Consider the following 12,536-nt stretch of genomic DNA (forward strand, 5'->3'; position numbering starts at 1 on the left):
AACCGTGCTTACTTAACATTACTCCTCATCAGAGAAGTCCAAAATAGAACAGTGAGATGCCACCATATACCAATACCAGAATGGCTAAAATTAAAATTGAGCCCCCAAAACGGATAATACCAAACTCTGGCAAGCATGCAGAGTAACCAGAGCTTTTACACAATGCGGGTGGGAGTATAGATTGGTACAGCCGTCTTGGGAGACAGTTTGGCAGGACCCAGCGAAGCTGAGTGTTGTGTGCCCTGTAACCCACCAGTCCCACTCCTAGGGCCAGCAGACATACACGTATGATTCTGAAGCAAAAGACACGTAGCCAGGTGTTCCTAGTGGCCTAGTTACAGTAGCCCCAAACTGGAAGCAGCCTAAATACCCGTAAAAGAGAGATAGATTCATTTTGTTTGAGTCACACATTTGAACGATGCACCCTGAGAGAAAGCCCCCGCCACAGATCACATCGTGGATGAGGCTATGCTCAATGTTGGACCACCGAAGCCTGGCGTAGAAGAGTCTGTACTCTGTGATTCCATTACATATTTGAGTGCTCTTTTCTCCAGTTTTTTTCTCCGTTGTGTATCTTTTCTGAGAAGAAAACCTTTTCTGTGTCACGAAATGGTTTTTTATCAGTACCCTTGTCCTCACAGAGGTAGCTGAGGAGCTTGGGAGAGCCGCCTCCTCCTCATCTGTTGTTCCATACCTGCCCCGACTGCCTATACTTCCTTCCAAGACCCGGACGCTGAAGAAACAGGTGGAGAACAAGGAGAACATCGAAGGGGCACAGGACACCACAGAAAATTCTGCTTCTAGTTCAGCACCAGGTATTGGTCGCTAGGCGGGTAGCAGGAAACTGTCTTCGTTTCCAGAACCTTGGGGATGATGCTTTATCTCCACTGTGCTGCCCGTCTTCCCTGAGGAGAGAGCGGCCGGCATTGAAACAGATCCTGCTCTTGGGCTCAGCCCCCCAGTGCTGGCATTAGTCCTGACCTCTCCGTCCGCTGCTCAGCTCAGCCTCCTGCTCTCTTTCCTCAGCTCCCGAATCCCAGCCGCTTACCGTCCTTACAGTTCTGGCAAAAACTGCCTGATAGATGAGGCCAGGGCGTGCTGTCATTTTTAGAGAAAAGACAGATGCCGAGGTGAAAATCAGTGGGTTGTTCCTTTGCATTTATAGCCCATGTTGTATTTGGGACACTCATGGGTATGAAATAGTATTATCGGTGATATTGTATTTATTAGTTTTCTCTGAGTCCTGCTAATGCCTGACATTTAAGAGATCCTGAAAAAACTCTTAAAATGTAACCTTATTTACTCAAGTGTAATGGAGTCACTGTTTGTCTTTCACATTACTGACTGGCTGTTTCTCTTCAGGGTTCCTTAGAGGTGCACAGGCCCCCACTGGGTCCCCAGCACTGCCTCGAAAACAAAGAGACAAGTCACCTAGCAGCCTCTTGGAAGATGCCAAAGAGACATGCTTCACCAGAGACAGAAAGGGAGGCTTCTTCAGCTCCTTCATGAAAAAGAGAAATGCTCCCACACCCCCCAAACGCAGCAGCTCCTTCCGAGAAATGGAGAATCAACCCCACAAGAAATATGAGCTCACGGGTAACTTCTCATCTGTTGCTTCTCTGCAGCATGCTGATGGGTTCTCTTTCACTCCTGCCCAGCAAGAGGCGAATCTGGTGCCACCCAAGTGCTATGGGGGGAGCTTTGCGCAGAGGAACCTCTGTAATGACGATGGCGGTGGGGGCGGGGGCAGTGGCACCGCTGGGGGTGGGTGGTCTGGCATCACAGGCTTCTTTACACCACGCTTAATCAAAAAGACACTGGGCTTACGAGCGGGGAAACCCACAGCCATTGATGACACTTCCAAGCCTTTTCCAAGGTCAAACTCTACATCTTCCATGTCCTCAGGGCTTCCAGAGCAGGATAGGATGGCAATGACCCTTCCCAGGAACTGCCAGAGGTCCAAACTCCAGCTGGAAAGGACAGTGTCCACCTCTTCTCAGCCAGAAGAGAATGTGGACAGGGCCAATGACATGCTTCCAAAAAAATCAGAGGAAGGTGCTGCTCCAAGCAGGGAGAGACCAAAAGCCAAACTTTTGCCCAGAGGAGCCGCGGCTCTTCCTCTCAGAACCCCCTCTGGGGATCCAGCCATTATAGAGAAGGACTCTCCAGGGGCGGGGGTGGCTGGAGTGGCAGCTGCCCCAAAGAGCAAGGAGAGGAATGGTGGGGCGCGACTCGGCATGGCTGGAGTCCCAGAGGACGGCGATCAGACGGGCTGGTCTTCTCCGGCCAAGGCTGCAGCAGCCCTCCCAACCACTCACAACCACAAAGTGCCAGTCCTTATCTCACCCACTCTGAAGCACACTCCTGCTGACGTGCAGCTCATTGGCACAGACTCTCAGGGCAATAAATTCAAACTCTTATCTGAGCATCAGGTCACATCCTCTGGAGACAAGGACCGACCCCGACGGGTAAAACCAAAGTGTGCCCCACCCCCACCCCCAGTGATGAGACTACTGCAGCATCCGTCCTTGTGCTCAGACCCCGCGGAAGAGCTGACCACCTCGACTGCAGGACAGCCTGCACTAGAAACACAGGACGGAGGGAAAAAGGCCGCTCTGGGGGCAGTACCTGGCGGTGGGAAAGCCGGGAGGCCAGTGATGCCTCCGCCTCAAGTGCCTCTGCCCACATCTTCCATCTCGCCAGCCAAAATGGCTAATGGCACAGCAGGTACTAAAGTGGCCCTGAGAAAAACCAAACAGGCAGCTGAGAAAATCTCAGCAGACAAAATCAGCAAAGAGGCCCTGCTGGAATGTGCTGACCTACTGTCCAGTGCCATCACAGAACCTGTGCCCAACAGCCAGCTGGTGGACACTGGCCACCAGCTCCTTGACTACTGCTCAGGCTATGTGGACTGCATCCCTCAGACGCGCAACAAATTTGCCTTCCGAGAGGCTGTGAGCAAACTGGAACTCAGCCTGCAGGAGCTGCAGGTGTCTTCGGCCGCTGCTGGGGTGCCCGGGGCCAACCCTGTCCTTAATAACTTATTGTCATGTGTGCAGGAGATCAGCGATGTGGTGCAGAGGTAGCCACTGTGAGCCTCGTGGGAAGATGCTCACAGTTCTGAGGGAGAAGGGGAGGGACTTGTTTTCCTGTGTTCTTGTTTTCAAAAAATGAAAGACTGATACTTGAGTGTGTTTATGTGAAGTACCTCAGATCTCTGAGTTCTCACGTTTACAGGTTCATCTCAAAAATAACAAAAAACAAAACATGTAGGACAGGGAAATGAGATGGGGACGGAGCAGTCGTGGACAGGATTGGAAGGTGCCCCGGAACATCAGGGAATGTGTGTATGTCAGGCCGCGAAGAACCCAGTGCAGGCCACTCCTACCCAGGATGCTGCGCGGTGATGTCGTGGGGCTGCTCTCGGCAGGGCTGCAGGCCCGCGCCTGCTCGGGGACTGGCCGTGCCACACAGGAGGGTTGACTTGCGGCTCCACTAGGTACTATTGGTAATGTCATTCCACCTCGTCAAGTGAATGGGGTGGGACAGAAGAAGGGAAAGCTGGGAATGTACCAAGGGACCTTTTCTTTGAGGCTGCTGAGCGCAGCGGTTTCTGCAGAGCTCCCTGCAGTAGTAGGAACTGCAGATCAGATCGCTGGGTGTGCTCCCATCCTCTCCCCCATGGTGTGCTAGTTGGTGCAGGAAGTGAAAGAATGCTAGGAAGTAGTCAGGGAGATTGAAACCTCCTTCTCACATCTTCTCCACTGATGAGCAGAAGTCCTTTCTCCCAGTCTCGTGATTTCCTGATGGACCAGGATTGGGTTTCTACTTGCTGGTGCCTATCTATAAATCATAGGCATGGGGGTAGACCTTCGTGGTTCCTCTCTGCTCTGCGCTGGGCAGGCTGTCTTCCTTTATCTCTGGCAGTATTCGGGGCATTCACCAATGCTGATTTTGAAAATAGTGGTCATGTACAGGTTCTCTTGGAAATCCTTTTCTGATACGGTGTCCCTGCATACCAACATACTGGCCAAGGAATTGAGCAGCTCTGTATTTTTTTAATCAGCTAAAATACCAGGGAGGGAGGTCCCTTCTTGGAATCCAACAGCGAGGTTCAGAGGTCTGTGACAAGAGTTTTCGAGAGGCTAACTTGGTCCCAATCACCATTTCTCTGTACCTTTCTCCTCCCTTATCAACTTAGACTCAGGCTAGGTATAGGATAAGGAAAAACATTCTCTCACTCTCTGTGGATTTCAAGTGAATCACCCCAAATTATTCTCCTATGCTTCTCTCATCTCACATATCCTCCTCCCCCTTGTTGTTGTGCTTATCTGTAAATAATCTTATTGGGAACACTCTTTGATATTTATTTTGTCATTTCACCTCTCCTTGAAAAATGCATAATTGAGGGGGCAGGTCATTTCCAGGAAACACTGATTAAATCCTAGAAACCTAATAACTTAATCCCCAAATGTGTTTTGCCTTGAAAAATGAGCCGTTTCCTTTCTGTTCAGTTACTGTTATGGAAGCTAATTAAGATCATATTAACTGAACCTAATCAGTTAGACATTACTAATATCCTTGATATCAGGTCTAATTTTAATTAACACTTCATTCTCTTTTTAAAGCTTTACAACCACCTCCCACACCTGCCCAAGGAGAACCTGATACAAGAGAATAAATACATTATTTTCTTCCCAAAGGAATATTAACTTAGGAAGATAAGAATTGAACACTGATGGCCTGTGATTTTTCTTCCTGGCTCTGTCATCGATCCACTGTCAAGCCACAGCCCCATCTCTTAATCTGTTGAATGAAGGTAATGCTTCATCTTCTTAAGGGCCATTTGCAAACAAGTGTATAGCTCTATCCCTTTGAGAGCCGTTTCAGTGCAGCCTTGTTACGTTGAATGATTTGCATTCTCTTCTTTGCTCAGTAGCAGTCATGGAAATGTTGAAGTGCCGAGATGATCCTAACTGGGCTAGAATACTAAGGAGGAAAAACTGTGTTTTGGACAGAGTTCGTCATCTTTGACCAAGGAGGAAATTCAGTTTTCATTAGACAGAAAACCCTGATTCTTACTGTGGCTGCTCTGAAGGAGGCCCAGGTCAGGAGCAGGGTAAGAAGGGAGGAGACAATCCCGGGCCTTCCTGGGAGGGTGTGGATGAGCCGTGGCCAGAGGTTAACAGGCAGCACAGGCCGCTAGCAATCCAGCAGAGCTTCCTGTGGTAGGTGGATGAGGAGACGAGTTCCCTTTAACCTGAACATGGGCCCGTGGTCCTCCCACTCTCTGCCACTCCCTTTCAGCAGTCATTTCTGTGAACTTGAAATCGTTTTAGCCATTAGCCTTTTTTAAGGGTGGGACAGGGAAAGCTAAAACTTTATAGAGTATTATGCTGCTTTTTAAGTTTATCTGTCATTGTGGGATGCAAGTTGATGGGTTAATTATAATTGCGTTTTTTCAGGGGACTTTTTTTTTTTTTTTTTTTAAAGCAAAGGATCTTTCCTTGAGAGCTCTGAAAATAAGCCTTGGAGGAACACTACTGAGTGTGTGTAAGCTCCCTGGTTTTCTCATGGCAGAACAGTCTTGAGGATGGGGACAGTGTCTTACTCAGGGGCAGCACCTGGCTCTGTCTTGCCTGCAGTAGGTGCTCAATAAGTTCATGAAATGAATTTGATTTTTCTCAACACTGTCAAGAGCAGCATGAACGATTGTAGCACAGCCCAGCCACATGATGCTTGAACTGTGTGGGACTCCAGGGTCAAGTGAAAGAGGCACTGTCAACTTACTCTAAAAATATCATTTAGATTGCTCCTTTTTCTAATAGAAAAGGATTAGATTTTTAAAATAACCTTATGTAAATTTAAAAGTTTGAATTCACAGCAGAGAAAACTGCTTCTCCAAGACTTAAAACGTAGTCGTCTTTAAAAGCAAAGCCAGGAGCACGAGGCCTTCTGCAAGAGTTTGACGACTTTCTCACGTGGCTGATACATGTGCGCACCTTCGGGCTGGCACCGCCTACGTCCTTTCAGCTCTGGATAACAGGGTTTCAGTGTAGATTTCTTACCTTAAAACGCAGTGTTTTGTGTAGAATACATCTTGATTATGCTTTACATGAAGTATTTTCTTAAAAGGCTTTGTGTAAAATTGAAGTGTGTATATTTTCCTACAGACTTCCATTGTGATTTTCAGAGATAATAGCCTTAAAAAAGATTGGCCCTGAGAAATTCATTCGGTGTTTTTCCAAGTGAACCCCTGTTCATTGATATCATTAGAGACCCTTTGCCAGTTGTATTTTGGGCTTAAATTAGAATTTTCTTACAATGGAATTGAAATTTGGCTAGTAAGATAGTGCCCTGTTAACAAAACATATAGCCCATGTTTATTTAACTAAAGTCATGGAGCTTTGGAGTTTTAAAGGATAGTGATTAAGAGTTGAGACTCTGAAGCCAGTCTAGAAGGCAAGTCATTTAACCTGCCTGAGCCTTAGTTTCCACATTGGAAAACAGGGATAATAATAGTAACTACCTCAGGGTTGTTGTAAGGATTCAGTGAGATAATGTATGTGAGATTTTCAGCTTGAGTGCCTGGCACTAACGAGCGCTCCATAAGCGGGCGCAGCTCCTGCTGTCACTAACACTCAGTCTGGTGAGTCTTGGCCAGGGATGGGCAATGAAATCCCTGGCATTTAAAACAGTCTGATGCATGGCTTACCCCAGACCAGACTTCCCAGTGGGGTAAGGTCCCAGCTGAGAACCCCTCCAGGTGTTTTAGACACCCAGTACTGTCTGAACACTGTCAGGACTCCAGCCCTTTTCATCACAGCTTCAGAAATTGGAAGAGAGCATGATGAAGTTACTTGCCCACTGTCTCAGTTAGTTAGTGGCAGAGCCAAGGTTATATTGGGTTCAGGTCTCTGGACTTTCTGGTTGTGGGGTCTTTCCACCTTTCCTGCTGCCTTGTGAGATACTGCAAAACAAAACAAAACAAAACAAAGCGTCTCAGATAGACAATCAGTCTGCACAGTGCTGCACACTTTCTAAAGCACATGCGCCTGGCACTCTCTGACCTTACGGGTCTTGAATGTTGAGTCATGGCAACACCAGCGAAGCAGGCATTCAGTAGAGCTCAGTATTTAGAAAAAAGTGTGGGGTCATTCATTTGGATAGACCCTGGCAACACAGCAGTAGTCTGCACTTTGTAATAAAAAAAATACCAACTTCATTTTTAAAAAACCTAGTCCTACATTCCTTTTTCTTAAAATAAAACTTTATTCCATATCATTTTAATGACTATGAGGTAATATATATGAAAGCACTTTGAGAAAAGTATCAAATGTAATTTATAAGGTTGTATTATTACTGTCTATATTTAGAAGATCAAACAGTCGGTTAGATGCTGATTGACTTAATAGGCTTTTGCCTGTGGGAGACCAGAAAATGCAAATATATAAGTAATCACCCCATGACTTACCACATTTGTAAATAGGAAACTATTAAATGAATATGTGCAGGCATAGTAAGTGTTTTGCTAAAATTGTAGCTCAGCCGAATTACTTCAGAAAACTGCGGACCAACTTTCTGGTTTAAAGATTTTATTTATTTATTTGAGAGAGAGAACAGGGGGAGGGTTTGAGGGAGAAGCAGACTCCCCGCTGAGCAGGGAGCCCAATGAGGGACTTGATCAGGTCCCTGGGATCAGGACCGGAGCCGAAGGCAGCTGCTTAACTGACAGAGCCACCCAGGTGCCCACAAATTTCTGGTTCAGTTGTAATCATTAAAAAGTAGTAATGTGTACTCTGGAATACAGCAGCTCTTCCAGGGATCTTGACTCAGGAAGAATTGAGGCCCTCTTTTCCTTGACCATTTTTCCACAACGTGTTCAGACAGCATCCCAACAAGGTGGGCGCAAACTCGTACCTGTTGATGTTGACAGTGTCTTTTTAAACTGATGTCCAGTGTGATTTTGTTGGGGGCTTTGGGAGGGGAGGAGAGAGGGGTGGGATCAGATGGCTGTAGAACCAGTGCACTTTGGGAATTAGTTTTCTAGGATTTCCTGCCAGTTAGAAATGAGCTTGACATTCATCATCTGTGTGTGTGTGTGTGTTTCTGAAATGAGTAGCCAAACAATTTGCCTATTAGATTATAAAATACCCCAGAGTAAATTGCATTGGTGGCCACTTTTGAGTTACAGCTACACTACATTCTGACCTCTCGCTTCCAGTTTTGCTGTTAATGTCATTGTTACTATCAGGCTCTGTCTCTACAGGAGTTTGCATTGGGCCGACAGGGTTGTCTATGTTTTTGTTCATCACGATTTTTGGGTTTCATCATCTTGCTTGGCATTAACTTGTTCTACCTGGATTTGGGTCCATTTCTAGTCCTAAGCATTTGTTATGACAGTTTTCTTATGTAGGTGGATGTATGTTTCTTCTTATGAATTAATAGGACCCCCCGCTTAGCTATCTACAGCTCTGTCTCAGCTCTGTCAAGCCAGTAGCTCAGGTTTTTGTAAATGCTTTGGTTTGGGATGTGTGGGAGCAGGAAAGAGAGAGGGAAAGACAGCTTCAGGGGGGCCTCTACCCTTCTGACAAAGGTAGGCCAAGGCAGCCCCACAGAAGCCTGTCCCTTCCGTGTGACAACCCAGGAAATTGCCACTGGCCATTAGCTTCACTAGTCAGAGAGGAGGGGTCTGGGGCTGGTTCTCAAGCTTGTCCCACTCTTAATAGTCAGGATAGTTAAATCTTTGGACAGAATTCCACTTTTCCAACTACCAGAATTGAAAAATTCAAATGCAAGGCTTTCTTTTTTGGGCAAGCAGCCGGAGTAGCAGTGATTGTTGTTACCTGCCCTGGTACTGCCAGAACTTCGCTGCCGCTCCCTGTCCTCCTGTATTGCCAGGAAGTGTGGGTGGATTTCCGGGCTGTGCAATGGGCCACCTGTGCAGAGCGTCTACTCAGGTGACTAAGAAAGCATCCAAGTCTGTCTCACTTGAAGTTTACTGCAGTGTCCAAAAAGAGTTTACCTGCTCTGGGGCTGTTGTTTCTCATGCCATACCTAAGATGTAGGTTTTGTCTTGAGATAACACGTGTTAAGTGGTATTTCCTTCATTTCTGACTCTGTACCCTAGAGCCCAAGAGCAGGACATTAGGGAAGTCTCCACCCTATGATAGGGTAGGAAGACCGCGTGCTTCTCCCTGGGTGAGGAGGCCAAGGCAGGTCATCCTGATTCTAGGATGACTTGGAGTGGTAAAGGTCACTCTGAGAATTGTGCCTTCAAAGATGAGTTTTGTGCATTTTGTGGAGGAGGGACGTGTAAGCTGGGTTGATGGTGTACAATTAGTGAGCTAGAACGGGCTAGGTGGGTGGTGGTGGCTCAGTGCCACAGTCAGTGAGAGTCCCTGCTTGAGTTGTCACCAACCCCCCCTCCACCCCGCCATAGGATGCTGATGTGACAGACTGCACTTTTCTCCAGCCCACTTGGTGAGCTGGGGGAAGGCTGCTCTCCCTTCACCCTTCCCTCCCTCCAAGTGCACATCTTTGCTCTTGTGTACAGTTAGGAATCTGAAACTGTTTACGTCTGTTAGAGAACTTACATCCTTTAACTTTCCCGTTGTTGAGTACACATACTGAGCACAGTATGTGTACGGCCCAAGGTCACAGATGACGTGTGAACAGATCTAACCTGCAACCCATCGGAAGGAAAGTGTGTCTCCTTTAAGTCGAAAGCCTAACCTCCACTTTGTCCTCAGACTACACCCCATACGTGCCCTCTGTATGTGTTCTGTGAAAACCTTTGTTCATCATTTTACTCAGAAGAGCAAGTTTCCGGGTCCTGCATATCCCTCCAAGTTGCTGAGCTGTACACACAGGGCTTGAGGTCTGGGAGGGTTGTAGTCAGTTCCTCAGGACATGGTGGCGATGAACTGTCCAACACTAGTGGGCTTCAAGAAAGGAAATAGTCCATATTGTTGAAGCTTGCTTATTGGTTTTTTTTTTTTTTTTTCTGAGCCTCAGGATAGGCATTTCAGATGCTGTAATTAAGCAGCATAAAATTCAGTTGGAGAATGGGTTAATAAAGATTCCACATGTAAGGATAGTTTTCATCAGTCATGACACAACAGTAACACAGGTATGCCAAATAAATTTCTTCTTGATTCAGAAGATCTTGCAGGATCATGTAGGGCTTTATAAAGGGTCCTCACTGTTGAATCCCAAATACTGTTCTGCATGATTAAGAAGCACCATACCATATATTGAGAGTTGGCAAGAATGCCCGGAGACTGAGATTTTTCTGGTAGGCGAGGGCCAGGTTAGCCAGCTTGCCTCCATTTTGACAAGCCATTTTTCACTGTGGCCACTGTTGGAATTCCGTTATGAGAGAGATTTTCTGTGATCTTAAGAAATCACCTTGGTTAGGGCAATTGTCCTTGGGAGAAATTAGTATTCAGAAACTAGAAAAGACAGTGAGGTACTCAGAGTTCTTTAGGGTATATGTTTGAAAACGCTCATCTCTCAGATCTGTGTAGAAGGGTACGTGTTCTGTCCACATTCTGTACCTGCACCATTGTTGTGCTGAAAAATGAGGGGAGTCGGTGAAAGGGGAGTCACTCAGATCTTTCCCCACGGTGAACAGAAACTGTGCCCTGGTTTGGTGTGTTGGCCACAAGTAGGCTGACTGAGCTGTGTATGCATCCTCAGAACCCCCGTCTCCTCGGTAGACCCCACACTTTCCCTTCTTGCAATCTGATTCTGTAATGACTATCAGTGGAGAAACCCAGTTTTAATGCTCGTCAAAAATAAGTTTGAACGTTTTATGGTGGTTGACAAACCTTTATCCTAAAACCCATGATTCAGTCTTTAAAACTTGTTTAGCGTTTATACCAAAGGTCACACTCCACAGGTGTATGCGTGGTGGGTGCACGGGGGTGAGGCCTGGAGGGCCTGGCACTGTGCCTACCGCTGAGGGGACACAGTGAGACAATACGGGATGTCATTGAAAACACATCAATCATGGGTCACACTACCAGTGTTGTCAGGTGTTTGTTCTTGTAATATATTTTCAGGTGTTTTGTTTTTCTAATTTAATTCTCTCACCCTGTTGTCTGACTGTGAACTGCTAACAGTGTTAAACTTGATGTAAATAAATGAGGCCCTTGAAAGGGGAATGCTGTCTGCCTGTTGTCTCACAAGGCTTGCCAACTTGTGTTTTATTTTAAATAAAGGTTGCAATATTTTATTGGCAAAGTGGCTTCTGATTGGAGTGTTTCTCCTACAGTTTTAACTGAGAGGGAATCTGTGCAGGATGTATCTTTCCCCACAGGAAAATAGAAGTCTGTAAGGTAAAGAAGCTGGTTTTAGCAATGGCCCTCTGGCACATTGTTTCAATTGTCCTCTGTGGGAGTGAATGCTCATTCTTCGATGGAGTACACCTTTTGGAAATGGCCAAAGGCATCAATGGAGCCCAACAGGTACATATGGTGGGCAATGTGTGTATGTGCATGTGGGTATCTAACATACGGTGACTGTGAAGGGAGACTTAATTCTCTGAGTCCATTCTGGGGACACTCCAAATAGGTTCTGAAAAAGTGTAAGTGTGTGTGTTTTTAATTACTCTATCCAAGTGCCAATTGTGTTATTAGAAAGGTATTTTTAAATTTTTATTTTTTAGTTTTTTAGAAAGGTTTTTTTTTTTTTTAAGATTTTATTTATTTGACAGGCAGAGATTACAAGTAGGCAGAGAGGCAGACAGTGAGAGAGAGGAGGAAGCAGACTCCCCACTGAGCAGAGAGCCCGACACGGGGCTCGATCCCAGGACCCTGGGATCATGACCTGAGCCGAAGGCAGAGGCTTTAACCCACTGAGCCACCCAGGTGCCCCAGAAAGGTATTTTTTTTTTTTTAAGATTTTTTATTTTATTTATTTGACAGATAGACATCACAAGTAGGTAGAAAGGCAGGCAGAGAGAGAAGAGGAAGCAGGCTCCCTGCCGAGCAGAGAGCCCGATGCGGGACTCGATCCCAGGACCCTGAGATCATAACCTGAGCCGAAGGCAGCGGCTTAACCCGCTGAGCCACCCAGGCGCCCAGAAAGGTATTTTTTTAAAAAGCTTTTTCATTTATTCATTTGACAGATCACAAGAGGCAGAGCAGCATTCCAAGACCCTGGGATCATGACCCAAGCTGAAGGTAGGCACTTACCCAACTGAGTCTCCCAGGCACCTTGTTTCTGAAAAAGTTTTGAGGCAAAGTAGCATTAATAAAGCACGTATAGAATGTCGGAGCATCCTACTCTTGCTTGACTTGGTCATCGTTTTTTTTAAAAAACATTCATTGCTTTTAGAAGTACCACTGTAATTAGGTCGGAGTAGGCTGTATTCATGGAGCGCACATGTAAGGTTCAGTTGGAAGGGCTGTTCACCATCCCCTTGCATACCCGCTCGCACTCCCCCTGCAGTCCTTTCCTCCTGCCCAGTTTCGGTTTAGTTGGGAAATCTTGTTTTAGAGTTTCTGGAGGAGAACCTTCCATTGTGATTT

The 12,536-nt window shown here is 46.3% G+C and overlaps 1 protein-coding gene across 4 annotated transcripts in view; it reads left to right on the top strand.

The window, feature by feature from the left end:
- Positions 1-11,247, top strand: part of ABL2 (ABL proto-oncogene 2, non-receptor tyrosine kinase) — a 114,315-nt gene extending 103,068 nt beyond the window's left edge. For 2 of the 4 annotated variants that reach the window (XM_082704075.1, XM_082704076.1), the window contains 3 exons: positions 642-815; positions 1,363-1,596; positions 1,906-11,247. In XM_082704075.1, the coding sequence (XP_082560201.1) occupies positions 642-815; positions 1,363-1,596; positions 1,906-3,086 (1,589 nt within the window). In that variant the 3' untranslated portion in view covers positions 3,087-11,247. Of the gene's footprint in view, positions 1-641; positions 816-1,362 lie in introns of all 4 variants that reach the window. The other 2 variants (XM_082704073.1, XM_082704074.1) reach the window with 1 other exon arrangement.
- The last annotated feature ends 1,289 nt before the right edge of the window (positions 11,248-12,536 follow it).

The sequence above is a fragment of the Mustela nivalis genome (assembly GCF_964662115.1).
Source record: "Mustela nivalis genome assembly, chromosome: 16".
Taxonomy (NCBI): Eukaryota; Metazoa; Chordata; class Mammalia; order Carnivora; family Mustelidae; genus Mustela; species Mustela nivalis.